This window comes from Giraffa tippelskirchi, chromosome 3 (assembly GCF_054371585.1).
Source record: "Giraffa tippelskirchi isolate mGirTip1 chromosome 3, T2T-mGirTip1v1.2.pri, whole genome shotgun sequence".
In the NCBI taxonomy this organism is placed as follows: Eukaryota; Metazoa; Chordata; class Mammalia; order Artiodactyla; family Giraffidae; genus Giraffa; species Giraffa tippelskirchi.
This window is the reverse complement of record NC_137277.1, coordinates 79,999,618-80,022,796: the sequence shown is the minus strand read 5'-3', so window position 1 is coordinate 80,022,796 and position 23,179 is coordinate 79,999,618. Positions and strand designations below refer to the sequence as shown.

At 37.4% G+C, this 23,179-nt stretch overlaps 1 protein-coding gene across 10 annotated transcripts in view; it reads right to left on the bottom strand.

The window, feature by feature from the left end:
* The window catches only part of SESTD1 (SEC14 and spectrin domain containing 1), a 133,072-nt gene that overhangs the window by 63,181 nt on the left and 46,712 nt on the right, over positions 1-23,179 (bottom strand). For 7 of the 10 annotated variants that reach the window (XM_081579492.1, XM_081579489.1, XM_081579486.1 and 4 more), the window contains 3 exons: positions 18,705-18,796; positions 15,434-15,542; positions 2,703-2,793 (listed from right to left, as the gene is read on the bottom strand). In XM_081579492.1, coding sequence (XP_081435618.1) covers positions 2,703-2,793; positions 15,434-15,542; positions 18,705-18,759 — 255 coding nt within the window. In that variant the 5' untranslated portion in view covers positions 18,760-18,796. Of the gene's footprint in view, positions 1-2,702; positions 2,794-15,421; positions 15,543-18,704; positions 18,797-23,179 lie in introns of all 10 variants that reach the window. The other 3 variants (XM_081579495.1, XM_081579494.1, XM_081579493.1) reach the window with 1 other exon arrangement.

Genomic DNA, 23,179 nt, shown 5'->3' with positions numbered 1-23,179 from the left:
GGTACCTCATCTATCATGGCACTCCTGTATCTCCAGGGCCTATAACAGTGCCTGGCATATAGAAGATACACCATGAATCTCTGTTGAATAAATGAATTCACATTAACAAGTGGATCTCATCCTTCCAATTTTACAGAAGCGTAAACTGAGCTTGGGAGAACTAAAGTAACTTGTCTAAAGTAACGGAGTTTGAAGGAATAGTACTAGAACAAAACCCAGGTTGGTCTGACTCTCAAGTTTTACCATAACATTCCAAACATTCTAGACCGGGGGTCAGTAAATTCTTTCTCTAGGTCCAGATAAAAAATACTTTAGGTTTTAAATCCTATACAGTCTCTGTTGCAACTATTTCTATTCTGTCCACATAGTGTGAAAGCTGCCATAAACAATATGTAAACAAAACTCTGTTTACAAACCCTAGGGGTCAACCACTGTTCTAGACCATAAATAGCACTACTGAATAATAGTAATGCTATATGATAATAAGTATTGTTATTATTGATCAGGGGAAAATAGAAAACCCTTCAATTTAAATATCTCACTGGACACAAATCTAGTGCCCCCTGCAATGACTGGGTTATGAATAAAGATAAAAAAAAAAACCTCAATGCTATCAAAACTTTTATCAGAAGGGGTGGGAAATTTAGGGTAGAATGAGGTTTATTTATATAATGATTATGGAAATCAAATATTCAAAACCATTGAGTATTAAAGCTGTTAGGAACAAAAGAAAAGAAGCCAGTCATTTCAGAGAATATTTGTACAGGCAGAGCTAGCACTAAGCTCTGGGCTCCCAAACAGCTGGTTCCAGCATCTTCTGAAATAAAAGCAGCACAGCTAACTTTGTATGCAGAAACTATTTGACTAGGAGTAAACAACAGGCCATCTCAATTTCTGAAAATCTAGCTATTAATAAAATCCAAAAGTTGTTAAAACACCTATCAGAACAGAAATCACAAGACGGGATTAAATCATCCATTGATTGTTCTTCAAAACTGCCACTGATCAAAGTCCAGTTCATACAGCAAGTCCCAAACAGCTCACTGGTGACACAGTTGAATAGAAGAACACAAGGTCGTAATTAACGGATTTCTCACCTAATAGTTATTTTAACAATTTGTACAGAGAAGGGTTTATCTTCAGGGTTTCGAATATAAAAAAGCTGGGAACATATTTAACAGAAAGAGTTATTAATGGGACACCAATCTGTGTTCCCTTAAAAACATAGGATCCACTGGAGCCTATGTCCTTTCCAACCCAAAGGAGGGAGTCTAATGATGAAGGTTGAGGTCAACCAATCAAGAATAAGGTAATGGGCAGAAAATTTGGGAACCATCTCAGATATATCCCACTGCTGAATATACACTTTTAAAGGGGCTTAGGCTGTTTCAGGTTCCAACTGTGACTTTCTCCCATATTCACCACAAGAACATAGGTAACTTATTTAAAATCGTTGAAGCCTTTTGAGGATAACAGAACTTGTTTCCCAAGTTTGTGAGGATGAAATTAAATGAGATCATTTATATAACAAGCTTAGTGCATAGTACCTGAACCATACTAAGCACTAAAACTAAAATTATGAGTACCCATTCCTTGAGATTCTTTTTCTAATTATCATAAACAAAAAATAATCCATTAACAATCATTCTCCCTAGTTGTAATTTAAAATTTTAAACTATATTCCTTTCCACAGAACCCTAAAGTAGCTACTAATTATTTCCCAGGTCATTTAAAATTCTTGATCTTTCTTTCAATATCACTGATACTTACTTAATTGAATGTTCACCTTCCATGTAACAGCCAACATACCTTCCCCAAACTAGCCTGCCATCAGCTCCTTTTATTGTATTCACTTAATTTTTGAGCTATCACTAAATCAGCCAGGAATGCCCTTTTCACTTTAGATAAGCTCTCTAACTCACTTAACTTTAACTTTCTACACAACCCCTTCTAGGGAAACCCAGGTACATGAGAGCAATCTGTCCCTCTTCAATCACTCAAATGTTGTATTTTTCTCAATATCCTCAATACTCTCATAATAAATCAGCAAATATCTACTAGGTACCTACTATATGCAAGGGATTACAGAAACATTCTGTGAGGAACACAAGGAAATATAAGCAAAAGACTAGGACCCGGACCAGGGATTCTGTAGCCACAGCTGTTTATGAAATGCTTGTCTGGGAGCTGTTCAAGTCCCCAAGGACACAGTTAAAGTTGAGTACATTTCTTCTAGATTAGAAACAGATATGACTATCATGAATCTTGATGATTTTTGGAGGAAAGAGGGAAAGAGAAGGGAGAAACCTATCAGAATTCTCAGCTTAGACTTACCCAGTCCTACTCCCTCCTTGAGGTGGGATGATGCAAATACTACAGCGTGCACAAGTGCCCAGATGAGTCTGATAACCTCTGCCCTCACACTTTGAGACTCACTGGCTTCAATGCTTAAATTACTTAAACATGACATATTATTTTTGGTCATTTACATTCCTTTAGAATAGGGCTGAAATTTATTTTACCACTCAAGCAAAACCTATAAAGATTGAATCTGAACAATTCAACACTGATCTGTGCATTTCAGAACTCAAGTCACTGCTTAAAGCTTGGGCACAGTCCAATAAATGAAATGCATTTGTCACTATCATCTAATCTGTTGCTGTAAAATAAAACCGCTTCCTGATAGCCAAAAATAAAATTACCTGTAGCATTAAGACTACTGTTTTCACCACATTCCACTGGGATTTTCTGCCATCCACAATCACGGTAAATCCTCTAGCCTTACACTTCTCACTGAAACAAAACAAAATTACAGAGTATGTTAAAATAAGCTTCCTATTTTATTCTTCAAAATCCTAAATAAAGCTTACAGCTGAATCATATATGGCACAGCATTAATTTCACTTGATTTGGTTTGCACTGTCAACAAAATTCTTCAGGGTGTCCTTTCAGTTTTCTCAAGCAATTTACTTTTCTCACTTCAGGAAACATCGACAATTTATAAGCTAATTTGGTGAGAAAATTACTCTAAAAGCATGTAAATTCAACATCTTAATATGAGAAAAAAATCAAACCAACATTCAAATAGCCTCACTAGCCTCTCAACCTTCTCATCTGTAAAATGGGATCACAGTGATGTAGGTAACTAATGACTGCCAAGTGTGGATGTACTTCTTATCTCTCCTTCCTGCCAAGGGTATAAGGTTGTGAAGTGATATTTCAAAAACAGGTAGAAAATAAAGTAAGCTATTATTAAACCTTTAAAAAGCAGAAACATTACTTTGCCAATAAAGGTCTGTCTAGTCAAAGCTATGGTTTTTCCAGTAGTCATGTATGGATGTGAGAGTTGGACTATAAAGAAAGCTGAGCGCCAAAGAATTGGTGCTTTTGAACTGTGGTGCTGGAGAAGACTCTTGAGAGTCCCTTGGACTGTAAGGAGATCAAACCAGTCCATCCTAAAGGAAATCAACCTTGAATATTCATTGAAAGGACTGATGCTAAAGCTCCAATACTTTGGCCACCTGATGCGAAGAAATGACTCATTGGAAAAGACCCTGATGCAGAGAAAGATTGAAGGCAGGAGGAGAAGGGGATGACAGAGGATGAGATGGCTGGATGGCATCACCAACTCGATGGACACGAGTTTGAGCAAGCTCCGGGAACTGCTGAAGGACAGGGAAGCCTGGAGTGCTGCAGTCCATGGAGTTGCAAAGAGTCGGACATGACTGAGCTACTGAGCTGAACTGATTATTAAACCATTGGAAATGAGGTTCTTGTGTTCTTTAGGAGAAACCTGAAGAGATGAAAATTTGGTGTATATAATAATTCAAAGCTCGAATGCACCATATCAGACCTACCTCTGTTCTCACTTTTGCTTCTTAGTCATTGACCAGAAAATCTTGAGTGCTAGAAAATGTGTTATTGCTATATATCATATTCAATCATTCAAGTACCAACTAAACACCTCCCAGATGCCTGCTCTAGTAAAACGCAACTACATGGAAAAACTCTATCATAAGTCAAAAACTACATAGCTTTATTTTTATTACTATTTATTTTACTATAAAATCAACTTAATGAAAGGATCTCAACTGCCCTCCCTCTAATATAGTGGAAGAAACTGCAGATTTGCCTATCAGAGCAAGGATTTGGTAGTGAAAATTCTCCCCACTAAAAGTTATCCCAATTGCCTACATTACAGGAAAGGTTAATAAGAGGCCTCTCCTGAGATTTAAATCCAACAGTCCAGGGAATTTTATTTTACTAGTTCTCCCTTACTCTCTTCAAGCACTCATACTAACCTCTAGAGGATTACTGGAGAAGTGATACCCAATCCTACTGAGAAACAGTAAGGTCACAAGAATGAGGACAATATTGCTAAAGACCTGGAAGAAGAACAGGTGCTTCAGTAAGCGGGGACAGAAGCTGAACTTTCAAAGAAAAGAGAGAAATGTTCAAGAGGTGAGGCGAATGGAAACACATGTCCATACAAAACACTCACCCACAAATGTTCATAGCAGCACAATTCATAAGAGCCAAAATCTGAAACAACTCAAATCTTCAAAAACTGACGAATGGAAAAACAAAATGTGGTAAACCATTCAAGAGAGTATTATTCAATCATAAAAAGAAATGAAGTGCTGATATGTACTACAACATGGATAAACCCTGAAAACATTATGTTAAGTGAAAAAAAAGCCAGATCAAAAGTCCATATATTGGATGATTCCATTTATGTGATATTTCCAGAATGGGTAAATCCATAGAGGCAGAAAGCAGATTAGTGGGTACCAAGGGCTGGAAGGAGGGGAGAACGGGATGAGGAGTGACTGCCAATGGGTACAGGTTTTCTTTTGGGGTTGATGGCAATGTTCTAGAATTAGAGTGATGGTTATGCAATCTTGTGAAAATGCTGAAAAACCACTGAAATAACACTTTAAAAAAGTGATGGGTATGTGACTTGGACTTTGCATTATAAAATAAAAGATCCACTAACCACTCTTGAAGGGTGGGGATAAGGGAATACAACGATCACTTTCATATTGGCAACATGAAGACTTGCTAGGGAAGCAAATCTGATTATCTAATTGCTAGGTGTGGGACCAGGTAGGAAGAAAGACCACTGTGACTGAGGGAGGATTCAAGCGTTAGAAGGACCAGCCTAACAGAGTAACTGTCAGTGAAGGGTCATCAGAGGAGTGGTGGGACTCTACCAGTGCAGAATGGAAGATTGCAGGAAGGGGAGCTAAGACATGTGGAGCTTCCCAGTGAAGGGCCTTCGCTGGGTGGGACTGGAGCCAAGAAAAATGTGTCATCCCCATAATTTGGCACTTTCTTGTCACTGGCATCTGTATCTCTGAGGCACAGGTTACACAACCAATTTGTTGAACAAGCAGGTTTTTTATACAAACACATTTATAAATATTTCAAAGCACAATAAATTAATCATATATTAAGACAAAGAAAGTAATGAAGCTTGCAAATACCATCTGTATGAACTTAAGGGCATAAAATACTCTAAATTTATCTTTTAGTGTACTTAAAAACCACTAGAACATTCACGTATGACCTAAATCAAAAATCCCTTATGACTATACAGTAGAAGTGAGAAATAGATTTAAAGGATTAGATCGGATAGACAGAATACCTGATGAACTATGGATGGAGGTTGGTGACACTGTACAGGAGACAGTAATCAAGACCATCCCAAAGAAAAAGAAATGCAAAAACCAAAATGGCTGTCTGAGGAGGCCTTACAAATAGCTGTGAAAAGACGGGAAGCGAAAAGCAAAAGAGAAAAGGAAAGATATACCCATTTGAATGCAGAGTTCCAACGAATAGCAAGGAGAGATAAGAAAGCCTTCCTTGGCGATCAATGCAAAGAAAGAGAGGAAAACAATAGAATGGGAAAAGACTATAGAGATCTTTCCAAGCAAATTAGAGATACCAAGGGAACATTTCATGCAAAGATGGGCTTGATAAAGGACAGAAATGGTAGGGACCTCACAGAAGCAGAAGATATTAAGAAGAGATGCCAAGAATACACAGAAGAATTAGACAAAAAAATTCTTCACGATCCAGACAATCACAATGGTGTGATCACTCACCTAGAGCCAGACATCCTGGAATGTGAAGTCAAGTGGGCCTTAGGAAGCATTGCTATGAACAAAGCTAGTAGAGGTGATGGAATTCCAGTTGAGCTATTTCAAATCCTGAAAGATGACGCTGTGAAAGTGCTGCACTCAATATGCCAGCAAATATGGAAAACTCCGCAGTGGCCACAGAACTAGAAAAGGTCAGTTTTCATTCCAAACCCAAAGAAAGGCAATGCCAAAGAATGCGCAAACTACCGCACAATTGCACTCATCTCACACGCTAGTAAAGTAATGCTCAAAATTCTCCAAGCCAGGCTTTAGCAATAGATGAACCGTGAACTTCCAGATGTTCAAGCTGGTTTTAGAAAAGGCAGAGGAGCCAGAGATCAAATTGCCAACATGCGATGGATCATTGAAAAAGCAAGAGAGTATCAGAAAAACATCTATTTCTGCTTTATTGACTATGCCAAAGCCTTTGACTGTGTGGATCACAATAAACTGTGGAAAATCCTGAAAGAGATGGGAATACCAGACCACCTGACCTGCCTCTTGAGAAACCTGTATGCAGGGCAGGAAGCAACAGTTAGAACTGGACATGGAACAACAGACTGGTTCCAAATAGGAAAAGGAGTACCTCAAGGCTGTATATTGTCACCCTGCTTATTTAACTTATATGCAGAATACAGCATGAGAAACACTGGACTGGATGAAGCACAAGCTGGAATCAAGACTGCCAGGAGAAATATCAATAACCTCAGATATGCAGATGACACCACCCTTACGGCAGAAAGAAAAGAAGAACTAAAGAGCCTCTTGATGAAAGTGAAAGTGGAGAGTGAAAAAGTTGGCTTAAAGCTCAACATTCAGAAAACTAAGATCATGGCATCTGGTCCCATCACTTCATGGCAGATAGATGGGGAAACAGTGGAAACAGTGGCTGACTTTATTTTTCTGGGCTCCAAAATCACTGCAGACGGTGACTGCAGCCATGAAATTAAAAGATGTTTATTCCTTGGAAGGAAAGTTATGACCAACTGAGACAGCATATTAAAAAGCAGAGACATTACTTTGCCAACAAAGGTCCGTCTAGTCAAGGCTATGGTTTTTCCAGTGGTCATGTATGGATGTGAGAGTTGGACTACAAAGAAAGCTGAGCGCCGAAGAATTGATGTTTTTGAACCGTGGTGTTAGAGAAGACTCTTGAGAGTCCCTTGGACTGCAAGGAGATCCAACCAGTCCATCCTAAAGGAGATCAGTCTTGGGTGTTTATTGGAGGGTCTGATGTGGAAGCTGAAACTCCAATACTTTGGCCACCTGATGCGACGAGCTGACTCATTGGAAAAGACCGATGCTGGGAAAGATTGAGGGCAGGAGGAGAAGGGGACGATAGAGGATGAGATGGCTGGGTTTGGGTGGACTCAGGGAATTGGTGATGGACAGGGAGGCCTGGCGTGCTGTGGTTCATGGGGTCACAAGAGTCGGACACGACTGAGCAACTGAACTGAACTGAACTGGGCAATTACTTGGCAGCATTTCTATAAAGAGGATTTAAGTATGGGTAAAGTGTTAGTCTAGATTACTGTTAAGGTACCTTCCAATCTTGACATTCCATGATTCTATAACTGGATGATCAACAATCTCCCTGTGAGCTAGAAAAATGCTATGATTTTAAATGTACCTTGAATACATGGTTGAAAGAAAATGTTAAAACAAAAAAGATCTGAAAGATTTCCATTATGTTCAACTATGATGTTCACCACAGTTATCTTTATATGTCAATTCTCAGTTGTGATACATGCAGGTTAAATGCAAATTATTATTAGAGTTATCAATCGCAATGGCATTGTGATTATAACAGAGGTGAGTACAACAGTGACTAGAAACACAGGCTTTAGTTAGGCCACCAGGTCCAAATCCTAATTTGCCACAGGTTCTTGATCAAGATACTTAAATTCCACACACTTTCTAAGCTTCAGTTCCCTTATATGTAAGACAGGGCCAGCCAAGGATAACAGTGATCGTCTCATAGGGCTGTTATGAGAATTAAATGACTTTACTGTTATCTATTATTTCTTTAAGTACAGAACATTCTTTTCACGTATGCATCCCAATCATCCATAAGTAAACTAATGCACTTTATCATCCATAAGTAAATTCTCAGGTCCATTTCAAATTTAGTGTTCTCAAAATAAAGCAAGATGAGCCTAGACAGAGTTGTTTCCATCAAAATGGCTTCTACTGAGCTGCAACTTCTACATGTTTGATTTTTCCAACAAACTGTAAGATGCTGTGAGAATGCTCAGTCAGCCTGAGTACAGAGCTCTGAAGGAAGTGAAGTAGTTAGATACGAGCAGAAACCCGTATCCACTGGCTATGGATCACTAAGTATGAGGTACTGCACAGGGCTATGAAAAAATACATATTATAAGACAGTTTCTCCCATTAAGAAGCTTAAGATCATTTAGAAAGATGAAAAGGTGGGGAGCAAAGTATATTAAATTAGTGTCCACTCTCTATTCACTGACATTACATTTTTAATGTTACAAGGGAAGCAACATACAACTTTGCACAATTTTTTAAAATATAAGACAAATAATAAATGGAAAATTTAAAGAATTATTACTAAACACATTATGATTAAATGCCTAAAGAATCAGAAATGGCAAGTGCTATAAGTCTGAAGAAATGCTGGCAGATTCTGGGAAATATCTATATAAGCAGCTAATGAAAATTAACATAAAAGGAAACAGAGCAAGAGGAATATAAGCAAAGGAACCTCATCAATTTGGGGAAATTTCTTAATTTCTCTGCCCTCAATTTTTTCATGTATGAAATAGAGATAATATCATTATTTTGAAGACTGAGTTAATGCAAGTGCTATACAAGTGTCTTGCATGATAAATAAGCATTCGAGAAATAGGAACTGAAAGGGTGGGTTAAACCACACAAAGTCTTCGCAAAGTAGTTGAGAAGACTGAAATACCCTCATCGAGAGTGGAGACCTAGTCTTTTTTGTCTTCACAAAGCATGGTGAACAATGTCTGCATTTTGTATCAACAAAATAAACAGACTATTGAATTAAAGTTCACTGTGTGAAAAGAGGAGGTCTAGAAAACTGAGAAGGGTGACAGAACTGTTGTTTTGGCGAAATTATTTTTGTTCTTGTGTACAAATGGGGGAGAGACTGGAGATAGAGAAATTAGCTTGGATACTGCTGTACTAGTCCAGCCTGACAACTAAGCCATCCCTCGACATGAACTTAAGCTTAAGGGAACAGAGAAAACAACAAATTTAAAAGTTCATGGCAAAGAAAGGAAATACTAACTTAGCTGTCACATTTTAAAATGAGACAATGTAAATTTTCAATACATATTCACTGAATGAATGAAATTAATATTAAAAAAGCACTCATCAACAGCATAAAGCATGTCCAGAGCACATAACTACAGTAGGTCAACACAATTATACTTCATTTGCCAGAAGTGCTTTTGCTAAGGAGGAAAGGAAGGCATTGGCTCAAACTTTCTCAGAAGTACGCCCCATAAAAAATAAAAATAGAGAAGAGCCATCCAAGGCACACTTGCAGACTATACTGAGCTTTCTGAAGTCTAAGACAAACCAACGACCAATCAGTGTTACATGTATATTCAAATTATCTTCTAAGTGCTCTGTAGGGGGGCCACTGTGGGTGGAGTCTGAGAAGGCAGGGATGAGCAGAAAAGGTTGTGAGCCCCGACTTCTATAAATTTAGATTCTCTGTAAGATCTTCTTTGAATGAAAATGCCCAAAGATATTTTTTCATTCTGAATGCATAGAATATATACCCCCATAGAATTCTGGCAATTATGAAACTACCTATATGGGATTCAAATTATAATTTCACTATCCTAAATAAGAACTGCACAGCTGTTATAGCTCCTTTCATGATGTCTTCTGGGTAGTTTCCATGACTTCATTCTGGTTGGTTCCTTCGGTATCCATATAAGAAACACCTAAGGTATTCAAATCATTTTTATTGGCATTGTGGACATGGGGATAAAGAAAACATAACTCTGCAATCTAATAACTGACTGACTAAACAGTGTACTCTATGACATCAAGCAGAAGTGAACAGGAAAAACTAAAAGGCTCCTCACAAAGACAACAATAACAAAAAATGGTTGAGAAACACTGATATATATGTTTTGTCACACGTTTCTTAAACGTGTACATGCGTGCTCAGTGGCTATGTCACATCCGACTCTTTGTGACCCCCTGGACTGTAGCCCTCCAGGCTCTTCTGTCTATGGAATTTTCTAGCCAAGAATACTGGGGTGGGTTGCCATTTCCTTCTCCAGGAGATCTTTCCCAGCCAGGGATTGAACCTAGGTCTCCTGTAATGCAGGTGGATTGTTTATCACTAAGTTACCTGGGAAACCTTTTTAAAAAGCAGGCAGTCTCAATATCTATTATCATACTTTGTGTAATAGTACTGAAACAAATTTCATTTTATACTTTAAAGTAAACATGCTTCTGATGTAAAATTTTGAAATATAAAAAGAAATGAGATAAAGCTAATCTCAGTATTTACTTTTTTAACGAAAGGATTCGCAAATTAATTTATATGTCTTGTCTTTACCTCCATAAGGGAATCTTGAATTTGATTCTGCTTTCTGAATCATGGATTCAATTTCTGATCATGCTGTTTATTTTTAAAATGCACAGCAATTGCTGGAAAAACAAATGAAAAACCCCATTTACCTCTCCTAAAACTTAGCACTCAGGTTGGTCCAACTGTTTCAGTCTATATTATTTTTTTATTAAAAATCCTTTCTAGAAAATGGGGCAGTAATGGTTAGTCTTGAACTTCACACAGACCTGAACATAAAGTTAGTATTCAGGTCATGACTGTGTGCTCACTCACTCAGTTGTGTTCAATTCTTTGCAAGCCTATGGACTGAAGCCTGACAAGCTCTTCTATCCATGGAATTTTCCAGGCAAGAACACTAGAGTAGGTTGCCATGACCTCCTCCAGGGGATCTTCCCAACCCAGGAATCAATCCACATCTCCTGTGTCTCCTACATTGGCAGGCAGATTCTTTATCACTGCGCCACCTGGGAAGTCAATGATTAACCTGAACCTCTCCTTTTCTAACAAAAAAACAAGCTTAGGGCCAAACTGTGTGTGACAAAGAATCAGGAAATGTTCTCATTTTTAACGGTGCTGGGTTACCCATCTGAAACAGGTATGTATCACACCCTGCCCCTGGTCGTTAAAATAAGCATAAAATAAGGATAAGAAGGGCTTCCCTTGTGGCTCAGCTGGTAAAGAATCCGCCTGCAATGCAGGAAACCTGGGTTCAATCCCTGGCTTGGGAAGATCCCCTGGAGAAGGGAAAGGCTACCAGTTTTCTGGCCTAGAGAATTCCATGGACTGTATGGTCCATGGGGTCACAAGGAGTCAGACACAACTGAGCGACTTTAACTTTCATAATAAGAAACTGAATAGTTCCTTTCCATTTTTAAATAACTTTTAGTAATATTCAAAATGCTAACATTTTCACTGCAAAGACAGACTCCTTTTGGACATCCCCTATAAAGAAGAGGCCACATTAGCTAGTTACATTGCTGAAGCTGTCCGGAGACATCAGCGATTGAAAAGGGCTAAACTTTAACAGCACAGGCTTGGAGAAACAAGCAAGTCACACACATAAAAATGCAGATAAACTAAAAAAATCGTTCTAGGCTAAGGCTGAGCCTGATCTGATAGGGTAAACTTAAAAACAGTTCTGGGATGGAAAGAGGTGTGGATAAACTACATAGATATGTGATAAAGTATTACAACACTGGGTGAAGGCTTCCAAGTAATGGGCGTAATGATGTTTACTGCACAGTTCCTTCAACTTTTCTGTATGTTTGAAACTTCTCATAACACAATTTAAAAGTAGTTTTGAATGGTAGGCATTCTGAAGGAGAAAAACCACTTTTTAGGATTACACCTAATAAATTACTCTTCAGGCTTGCAAAGAAGAGCTTAAAAACACTCGAGCTCACTAATGAAATAGAAAGTACTGATTAAAGTTGCCAACTATGTTTTTAAAAGCCAAAGTTATAGGAGGTTGGTCCAAAAAAGCAGAAAGCTAAAAATTCAGAGCCATTTGCAAATATTTGAGAAGGTCAAAATTTAGCAGAACAATTATCAAAAATAAAGTATCCAGATCTCTATTTTGTCTTGCTAAATTAAATTCTTTCACCTTATTTCAACTTATATTTTCTCTATTAGCTGGCCGGTAGGTATGTGTATGTATGCAGAAACTGATTCATAATTTACACTGAAATAGCATTATATGTGGGCTTCCCAGGTAGAGCTAGTGGTAAAGAACCCACCTGACAATTCAGGAGACTAAGAGACATGGGTTTGATACCTGGGTCGGAAAGATGCCCTGGAGGAGGGCAAGGCAACCCACTCCAGTATTCTTGTCTGGAGAATCACTCGGACAGAGAAGCCTGGCAGGCTACGATCTATAGGGTCACAAAGAGTTGAACACAACTAAAGGGACTCAGCATGCACAGTATTATATGTATTGCTGTTGTTTAGCTGCAAAGTCACGTCCGAATCTTTGTGATCCCATGAATGGCAGCCTGCCAGGCTCCTCTGTCTATAGGATTTCCCAGGCAAGAATACTGGAATGGGTTGCTATTTCCTTCTCCAGGGGATCTTCCCAACCCAGGGATCAAACCTGGGTGTCTTGCACTGGCAGGTGGATTCTTGACCGCTGAGCCACCATACCTATACAAGAGTGAAGTTCAGTTCAGTTCAGTCGCTCAGTCGTGTCCGACTCTTTGTGACCCCATGAATCGCAGCACGCCAGGCCTCTCTGTCCATCACCAACTCCCGAAGTCTACCCAAACCCATGTTCATCGAGTCGGTGATGCCATCCAACCAACCATCTCATCCTCTGTCATCCCCTTCTCCTCCCGCCCCCAATCCTACCCAGCATTAGGGTCTTTTCCAATGAGTCAACCCTTCGCATGAGATGGCCAAAGTATTGGAGTTTCAGCTTCAACATCAGACCTTCCAATGAACACCCAGGATTGATCTCCTTTAGGATGGATTGATTGGATCTCCTTGCAGTCCAAGGGACTCTCAAGAGTCTTCTCCAACACCACAGTTCAAAAGCATCAATTCTTCGGCGCTCAGCTTTCTTCACCGTCCAACTCTCACATCCACACATGACCACTGGAAAAACCATAGCCTTGACTAGACGGACTTAAAGAGAACGTTTAAATAGTGTAGGCTATTTTGCCCTCTACTGTACTTCTTGTCTGCACACCCAGAGTGAACAGACAGGAGACATGAGTGAAACCGCTGGTCCCTTAGCCTCTGGTATCCAGTGCCTCGTATAGTATGAGCATCCTGGGAGGCTGAGTGTGATCCTAGTATATACCAGCGTGCACTTTCTTATTACAGACCTAACCACAAGCCAACTGTGTCTTCTGGAACTTAAGTCTCCATGACATGTTCTAATGCTGGAAGAAAACCTAGCATGTTCACAAAAAAATAGTTATCCTTGAAGTCTCTAACTCTTGCTTAGGCATTTTTCAAGGGTGATTTTGACTATCAGTAATTTTTGCATTACATTCTATACTTTAGAACCTCACCTCAGGTAAGGTGCAACTACACTGTATTCTATTCATTTGAAGTATGAAGACCTCTGGCTTGCTGTCAGGTACTGTGGATTCTAACCCCAGCTCTACTGCTAATTGGCTGTGCAATCCTGGGCAAGTAACTAGCTTCTGAGTCTCAGTTCCCTCAACTGGAAAATAAGGAAGTTGGTTCAGATGGTCTCTAAGTTCCCTCAGCACTTTTAACCACCTATGAAACCATGAATATTTTTTTGATAATCTGCCAGTTATATGTTTAACCAGTGTTGTTTATCTAAAAAGCAGTTGGCAATCCAATGAAGAATAATACAGATCAGCAGTCAGCAGCTCAGAGAATTAGCAAGGTTATTTAGTACTAATCCACTGTGAGGTCTGGTAACTTTCCTTTCCAGAAAGCAAAAACAAAAAAATTGAAAACTTTTACCTTGGAGACCTCTATTCCTCTAATATTGAAAAAACATTCAGCAATCGAATCATTACATTATAGACCAATATTGGAAGCAGATGGGATTAAAGTCAGCTGTTCTAAAATGCAATTTTAACCCTGTATTCTGCAAAGTGGTTTAAAATTAAATAATCTATTATGTCAATAATTCAAATATAGGAAAAAGATATAAAGAATTGTATGCTCTGCCTAAAATGTTTAAAATGCACTATCTGGAGCTTACCAGCATTATTTAAGAGATAACTTTGCTCCTTTTACCACTTCTACATTCTACAAACACACATAAAACATCTACCCTCATTACTGCAATGGTTTGCAACTCTGACTTCACATAAGAATTGTCTGGGAAACTTAAAAGAATTTTTTTTCTGATAAGCAGGATTCCTAGGAACAACTAGATCAGATTTGCTGGAGGTGGATGCTCAGGCATAAAAATTTTGAAAAAAATCTCCAAATGAGTCTAATGTGCAGTCCGACTTCAGCTCCCAAATACATGTGTGAAGGGAAGCTGGGAAGGTGTTTGTCTGTTGCTGTTGTACTGATGGGCAGGCTTGAGCATATACAAAGGGTTAAGGTTTGTCTTCACCCAAGAAATATAAAAATTAAAAATCCAACCTCTTTGGATTAAAATATAAACATCTCTGCATTTTTAAAAATGTTTTAAACTACAAACAACTTTCATCCAATATATTAAAATACAGATATATTTGTATCTATATAGTTATATCTAAAGAAAGTGAAAGTGAAGTCGCTCAGTCGTGTCCAACTCTTTGCAACCCCATGTCCATGGGATTCTCCAGGCAAGGATACTGGAGTGAGTTGCCATTTCCTTCTCCAGAGGATCTTCCCGACACAGGGATCGAACCCCGGTCTCCCACGCTGCAGGCAGACTCTTTACTGTCTGAGCTACCAGAGGCTCAGTTATATCTAAATGGCTTCCTAAATACAAGATTCACTTTTCTAAGTTTTCTCAAAGTACATGGTATACAGACAGATGCTCAATCTTTGTATTCCTTAAAAGGTGACAGCACATACATTTTAGAAATCTGTTATCATTCACTGCACCAGGACTATAAAACTTCTTTATTTCATCTGCTATGGCATTATATATTATTGATTCTCGTGTTTAGACTAATTTCACTGATAATAAAAGCAAATAAGACAACAAACTATAGTTTAACAATGGCAGGAATCTTAGTAAGTAAATGAAAACATACTGAAATTTAAGAAAAGACACCTTTAGAGTCACCTTGGAATGCTGAGTAGGTAGTCTAAGGTGACACTCAGCTCATCCATATTTGTCTGTTCTAGGCATAATGGAATTGTCAGAATGAGGCCACTTCGTCTGTCCTTTCCTCCTATTAAAGAAAAAAATACGTGAATTTAACATGTAAGAGATACTGAAACACTAATTGAATAATATATACTTGATTTCAAAGTTACAAAAACAATTTCAAGGTTAAGACATTAGTAAAAAACTATATAATGGCTGTTTATTTTATATATTATAAATGTTTATAGTAGTGCAGTAAAATTGTACAAAATTTAGAAAAAAATAAGAGGAAAAAAATTCACCCATGAAGTCTTTACTTAAACATAGCAATTACTGTTTTGTTTAATTTCTTCCATTCAATTTGCTCCTGATTGTAATCAATTCATCAAACACCTATTGTGTGCCCAAAACAGTAAGCATTTACAAGTAAAACAAAATAAATTTCTAATCAATCTAGGAAGAAAAACTTTAAGTCATAAGGAATAATAGTATGAAATATGACAGCTTGCTAGCTGTGCTGTACAAAATATAAAATATTATAAATAGGGATTTAGAAATTGGAGAACATAAGATCCATAATAAATGTATAACAGTTCACAGAAAAGTTAAAAACTTAAGAAAAATGGATAGAATTTATAAACCTAGCCAAAAGAGCCTTCTGTGACAACGAATGATCTGAGGTAACTCACAAAGGTCATATAGGATTCTCTGTTCATGAGGCAATCAAGGGAAAGCACTGTCCGGCTGAGAAGAGTGTATGGGACCTGCACATAGAAGTCTGAAAGCCAGGAAGTGGAGTGTATGTCTTTCACAGACGTTCAAGTCCTCATTGATTTTCCATAAACATGAAAATATAACTAGTACTTTACACACAGCTTCTCTCAAAGCTCCCCACCTGACTGGTTTTCACACTGAAGTCCATCTTTTAACCCAACTGACATTTATGGCTATTTTAGAAATGTAAAAGCTAGTAAATATTAAAGGAAACAATTTTATATGATCTCTTTCACTAAAAACTGAAAGAAGTGAAATGAAAAAATATAATGATTCCTATGAAGAAAGTGTAGTGTTAGTTGCTCAGTCATGTCTGACTCTTTGCGACCCCATGGACTGTAGTCTGCCAGGCTCCTCTGACCATGGAATTCTCCAGCAAGAATACTGGAGTGGGCTGCCATTTCCTTCTCCATCCTATGAATAACATGGATACAAAGTACAAACCATAAATGATCTTTTATCAGATTAACCATATAAATTACTGATATTCAAGCACTTTGTTTAATCTCAATAAATGGCAATTTCAAATGGTCAACTTAATAGATAATCAGTAGTGCCTTACTGCAAATGTTTTTTGTTTAGAATACAAGTTTTTTTCTTTTCTGTTTTTTTTTTTTTTTTTAAAAGAACTGCAACCATAGTTTTCAAACTATATTCCCTGAAGGACTTTGTTGGTTTGAAAAGTTTTTCTCTATTATTCAAAAAGCTTGAATATTACTGACTGAAATAATTAACAGTCAGTAGAGAAAGTCAAGAGGGATTGGGTTCAGAAAAGTTTCATCTGCTCCTCAAAAACCGCTAAGCTTTATCCCTGCATTAAACCAAATCTGCAAAAAGGTTCGTATCTGAAGTGTAGCATTCTAAACCACTGTGAAATTGCCTGCAGACGACAGGTCTAACATTTAGCACTACATTTAACCTTATGCCCTCAGCTTTCACTAAGGGACAACAAAATAATCACCAGTGTAAATGCAAAAGAAGGCAGATGCCAAGAAGAAAAATCCTTTCAAGTTGGGTATGGTAACCAGGGTCAAATGCTGCAGAGACAAGTGTAATAAGAATGCAAAAATATCACTGATAAAGATTTTTTTTTTTTGCAACAGTATGGGAAAATAAGCATTTTTTTTTAATTGAAGTATAGTTGATGTACAGTGTTTCAGACACACAGCCAAGTGATTCAGTTATACACATATATATCTATTCTCTTTCAGATTATTTTCCCTTACAGGTTATTTTAAAATATTGAATATAGTTCCCTGGGCTACCCAGCAGGAGCTTGTGGTTTATGTATTTCATATATAGTAGTGTGTATCTGTTAATTCCAAATTTCAAACTTATCCCTCCCCTTTCCCTTTTGGAAACTGCAAGTTGGTTTTTTACATCTGTGGGTCTATTTTTACATCTGTGGGTCTATTCTATTTTCATACACTGATGGGAGAAAAGAAATAACAACTGAAACAATATTCTTAAAGGGCAATCTGACGAGATATAACACAAATTTAAAAGTAAGTTCTCTTTAACACTTCCACATGGAGGAAGTTATACTGCTGAACTTGCACAAAACTCACAAACTATTAAGAATGCTTCCTACAACACCATTCATATCATAAAAAAATAGAGAAAACATCTAAGTGTCAACTGATAAGGGAGGAAGTTTATTTTTTAAAAAAAGAAACACATATTAGAGAAGCAATATTACTAATGGAATGCAATATCTTTGTCCTTTATAACGTACACTAGAAAAACATGCCAATCACAGAGATACAATATACACTGAAAAAGGACAGAGTAGTCTCAATATCAAGACAATTTTGATAGAACCTAAAGAGAAAAAGACAGAAAAAAACAAAATAAAATACTTTAATCTTCAGCAGCTGGGCCACAGTACCTATTCTAAAGCATGTGTAAATTTACCCAATGATCCAAAATTCCATAAAGTTGCTACACCCAGTGTTACCACTGCTTTCACACTAGTAAAACATCTCAAAGTTTCTCTCTGTCTCTTCTTAGTTGATGTAGCCTTTGGGTTAATAACTGAAGGTAAAGCCTGTATAAACCAAGTTCAAGTAGTAAAAAGAGAAAACCATGTAACTTATATTTCATAACTCTTCTTCCTAGCAAAACAGAAGACAAAAGGTAGGACAGAGGACATCACAAAAATGAATTACTCTGCATTTCAGAAACAGTAAGTTAGATGCTGGCTAATCTATTATTCTCAGCCTGTATTAATTATTTCATTTTTCATATGAGAAGTGAGACATCATGATATCTACCTTATAGAGGTCATTTTAATCAAATTATAGAACAGAATAAAAATTGGCCTGCCAAGCACCAAAAGTGAGTAAAAGGTATCTCAGAAATACCTTTAAAACAGAACTTTCACAGAAAAAGGAAATGGATTTCTGCATTATCAAAGAAAAGTGATTAAGCAAATTTATACATCAAACACTTCCAATTTTAAGAAGAAACATACCTGAAAGGAAGGCTAGTTTTTTCTTCAGAATGGGTAATATTACTGAGGCCTCCATTTCACTCCAGTAAACTTCCTCCAGTAAATCTTCCTCTCTGAAAACACAGAAAGTTAAATGTCAAATGCATAGCAATAATTACTCTGTGAAATATATATAGGCATACACTTTATTATGCTTCACTTGACTGTATTTTTTTTTTTTTTTTTTTACAAATTGAAGGCTTGTGGTAGCCCTGTATTAAGCAAGTCTATTGATGCCATTTTTGCACAAGCATTTGCTTATTTCCTGATTGCTGTGTCACATTTTGGTAATTCCTGCAATATTTCAAAGTTTCTCACTATTACTAAATATTCTCGCTATTACTATTATTTCTCACTATTACTAATTTATAATGGTGGTCTGTGATCAGTGATCTTTGATGTTATTGCTGCAAAAACATTACAATTCGCTGAAGGCTCAAATGATGGTTAGCTCTTTTCAGCAATAAAACATTTTTAATTAAGGTACACTGTTTTTCTGGACATGTTACTGCACGCTTAACAGATTATAATATTGTGTAAATGTAACTTTTATAAGTACTGGAAAACCAAAACATTACTTATTCAGCAAATACTTGCTATAAACCTATTCCATTTCAAGCTCTGTGCTTTCAGCTAAAGCTAAAAACTCAAGTCACAGCCTTGCCCTGAAAAAATGTAGTCTTTTGAAAAGAAATCCGAGATTATTTGGAGAAAGAACTGTAGTCTTAACACTTGTCAGATAATGTCTATTTAAGCATGACTACTTAAAAGAAGTATATTATTTTACGGCTTTTGCATATACAACTAAAAAAAAAAAAATCACTACTATTGGGACCTGCCTACAAAAGAAAACATGTTGTCAAAGTAACATGATATGTTCAAGTTTTATCCTTGAATATTTGTTTGCAATTTTGTCATTCATTTTTGTTGTACATCAGCCCAGGCTAACATACAAACAGTAGGAAGAATGAGGGAAAAGTTCATGTTTTACATTTTTAACCTAAAATAGTAGTGCTTCATGTTTCTAGATCAGTATCTTGATCTGATGAGTCTTTTCTTTAGCTCTACAAGAACCAGACAGCTCAGGCTCATGTCTAAGCTCCTCTCTCTTGTGACCAGCTTGTCAAAGATCAGATGTGAACATTGGATAATAATGATTATGAATGCTAACATTTAGCAAGTGATTATTACAAGGCATACACTGTTCTGATTTACTTGTATTAACTTGATTACTCTTCACAACATTTCCATAAGGTAAGTACTATTAGCAATCCATTTGACAGAAAAGTAAACTGGAGTTGAGAGAAGTTAAATGTGGCCCAACATCTCAAACCTAGTAAGTAGAGATGTTAGGACTCACACCCTGGGAATCTGGTTCAAGTAATACTGTTCTCATATCACATCATCAGCTTACCAATAAAACAGGCCTGAAAATATCCAGTGACATTTGGCCAAGTGAACAAGATGGAGTCCAGCTTTGTATCATCAGTACAAATGTCAATGCGGTAAAAGGGCATTATTAAGACGTACTAAAAATTATTATTAAAATAATTTTGAACTCATAGACACCCTGAAACCTAGAAAAAAGAGAACTGCTGATTGAGGCTGTCAGTGGGATGCTCCCACAAAGGAATTTCAAACATGAGGGAGTAATGAAGATACAGGAGCAACTTAGTCATAAAAGAATCAATAGAACTGGCTTCCTAACCAGACTTCTCCTACAGTATAAGCACAGACAACTTCTCAACTGCCTTTGGGTCCTTCCTACTTTTCTGAGCCTTGTAAATTCTGTGAGTTATACAACATTCTCCTAATAAATCCACTTCTGCTTAAGTTACCAGAGCAGACTTCTCTTTTAGTCAGTGGAGAAACTTGACCAGTACAGGAAGCAAAACTGCAGTTTAGAGTTTGGTAGGTCATATATGCAATCACTCAATGCCGCTGATTGCTCTTTGTGGGTCCCCCCCACCTCCTGCAATCTGCTGTTGTTTATTCTGAATGAACACTGACATTTTAAGCCTTGTCACAATAAAGCCCAACAAATCAGGGCTTCCCTGGTTGGCTCAGTGGTAAAGAATCTGACTGTCAATGCAGGGGACACGGGCTCGGTCTTTGGTCCAGAAGACCCCACATGCCATGGGACACCACAGCTCATGAGCCAGCACTCGAGAATCCATGAGCCACAACTACTAAGCCCACACACCTAAAGCCCATTTTCCGCCACAAGAGAAACCACTGCACTAGGAAGCCCACCTGCAACAACCAGAGAACGGGCCCCACTCCCCCCAACTAGAGAAAGCCCACACGCAGCAATGCAGACACAGCACAGCCATCAATCAATCAATCAATCTTAAAAGTAACAATTAATCAGTACCCAAGGTAAAAAGAATATCTGGAATTCTTAAGGCATAAGAAATAATAGCTGAAGGTGACCCTTTGAGTAACATCTGTGTTGTGTGAGCTTTGCAAGTCAGGTTATCAATTTTATGCCAGCAAGTGCCAAATTTTTCACCACTGTGTTCTCCACATATTTAAAGCACAAAAGGAAGATAGTTCAATCTCTGGTATAGATTTATCTTGGAAAACTATAATATCCAGAAGCAACAGTACATTTCGTCACTCTCCTAAGACATAGATGCTGTATCCAAACTTTCCATGACTTCACAAAACCACCTCAGCATGGCAAAATACTGATTTTCGTTTAATCCAACAGCCTTTTTCTTTAAAGAACATCTTGAAAGTGATGAAAAAGAATCTAAAGTAATGAGAAATGTAGGTTTTGGATGTGCGGGCCAAGATCAAACCGATGAATAAAATGTGAAGCAGTCAAAGAGATGAAAGCTGTAGTGTTTACTTTTTATATCTTTCTCCTTTCTCGAGTCTCCTTTCCATCAATCTCTTTCATTGTTATCATAAAAGAGGCGGGTAATGAAAAGTCATGATTACTGTACTACTAGTTCCAATTAAATTTAGTTTTACAGAAGTCATTTAAGATTTTTCAAGTCCTTAGCACAGCCATCAGAAACAAACAAACAAACACCAAATCTGCCTATCTTATATATAGTTCATAAAACAGTTAACGTATTGGGTTGGCCAAAAAGATCGTTTAGGTTATTCCGCAAGACATCTTCACAGCCAACGCAACACAAAACAAAATAAAAAGAAAATCCTGCAAAATATCACTATCCACTGCTATCACCACAATAAGTGTTAAATATGCGGTATCTGCTCATACTTTTCTTCAGTGGGTAGATCCAGATCATTGATTTTTCACTAGAAACTTACTGAACCTAAACATACCTGAGTAAAATATTTCTTGAACAAGGAATGAAGTCAATGACAGGCATATACCTGATATGAGTTAATGGAAAGTGGCAATGAAAATAAGTTTTTTAAAAAAACTTGCCAAGTGAAGCAGGCTAAAAAAATAGCAGAAAATTCAACAATTCACAACATGCTTAACACAAAAATGTCATATTTCATATATGGTATTTAAAATAATCTGGATAAATTAAGTCACAATTTATCATTCATAAAAGCAGAAAGCCAGTTCATAGCGGGTGAGATGCCTTGGAGAGTAGCGAATATATAGGAAAATGTGCAACCATGACTGCATGTTGCCACCAACTGGAAGCAAGAAACATTGAAGTAAATTCTCATTCCTGGGTGCAAAATAAATCCTATCTGAAAACAGAACCCGTCTACAGTTAGAGATGATGAATTCTGAGAAATTCTGAAAAATATAGAAACTAGGTTTCAATGGAAATTTGTATCTGTCTTCTAGTTTGAACATCTTTCTCAAGATCTTGAAGAGGCAAAAAAAGGAAAGCTGGGCAACTAAGTAGTTAAACTGATATTTTGCCTTCCCAAAGGAGAGATCAAGTCCTATTTATCTTCATATTTATTTACTCATTCATTCACTCATTTAACAAATCTACAATAAGCATCTACTAGATTGAATCAAGGTAAGATGCTCTGGATATCCTTGGCATTCATAATATATTTCATTAATGAATGGATAAATCAACAAACAAATGAACAAACATATGTGACAAACAGGAAAGTGAAACACATACCCTAGGAGTCCTAACATCACAACTACCTGACTGTCAACACCTTGTGGTGTGATCATAGATCACATGTGCATACTTTTCCTTCAAAGCAGCTCCTTCCAGCTTCTTGTACTGGCACAGTTTCCCAGGGATCCAGCAGCTACATAATCACCAGATGCTGGAGAAAGGCAGGTAGGTCTATGATGATGGTAAGGGGGACCACAATGGGTTCTACCAATGGGCAGCCGTTAGAGGGCAGCAGAGGATGTGTTAAGCAGCAGGAAAAGAGAATTTCAGGCCTTTTAATCAAGACTGGGCAAATTACACTTCATAAGAGATTATAATTGATGATATGAATGGGTGCACTGGAACTCCTCTTTCACTGAGTATAAATCAACCAGTTTA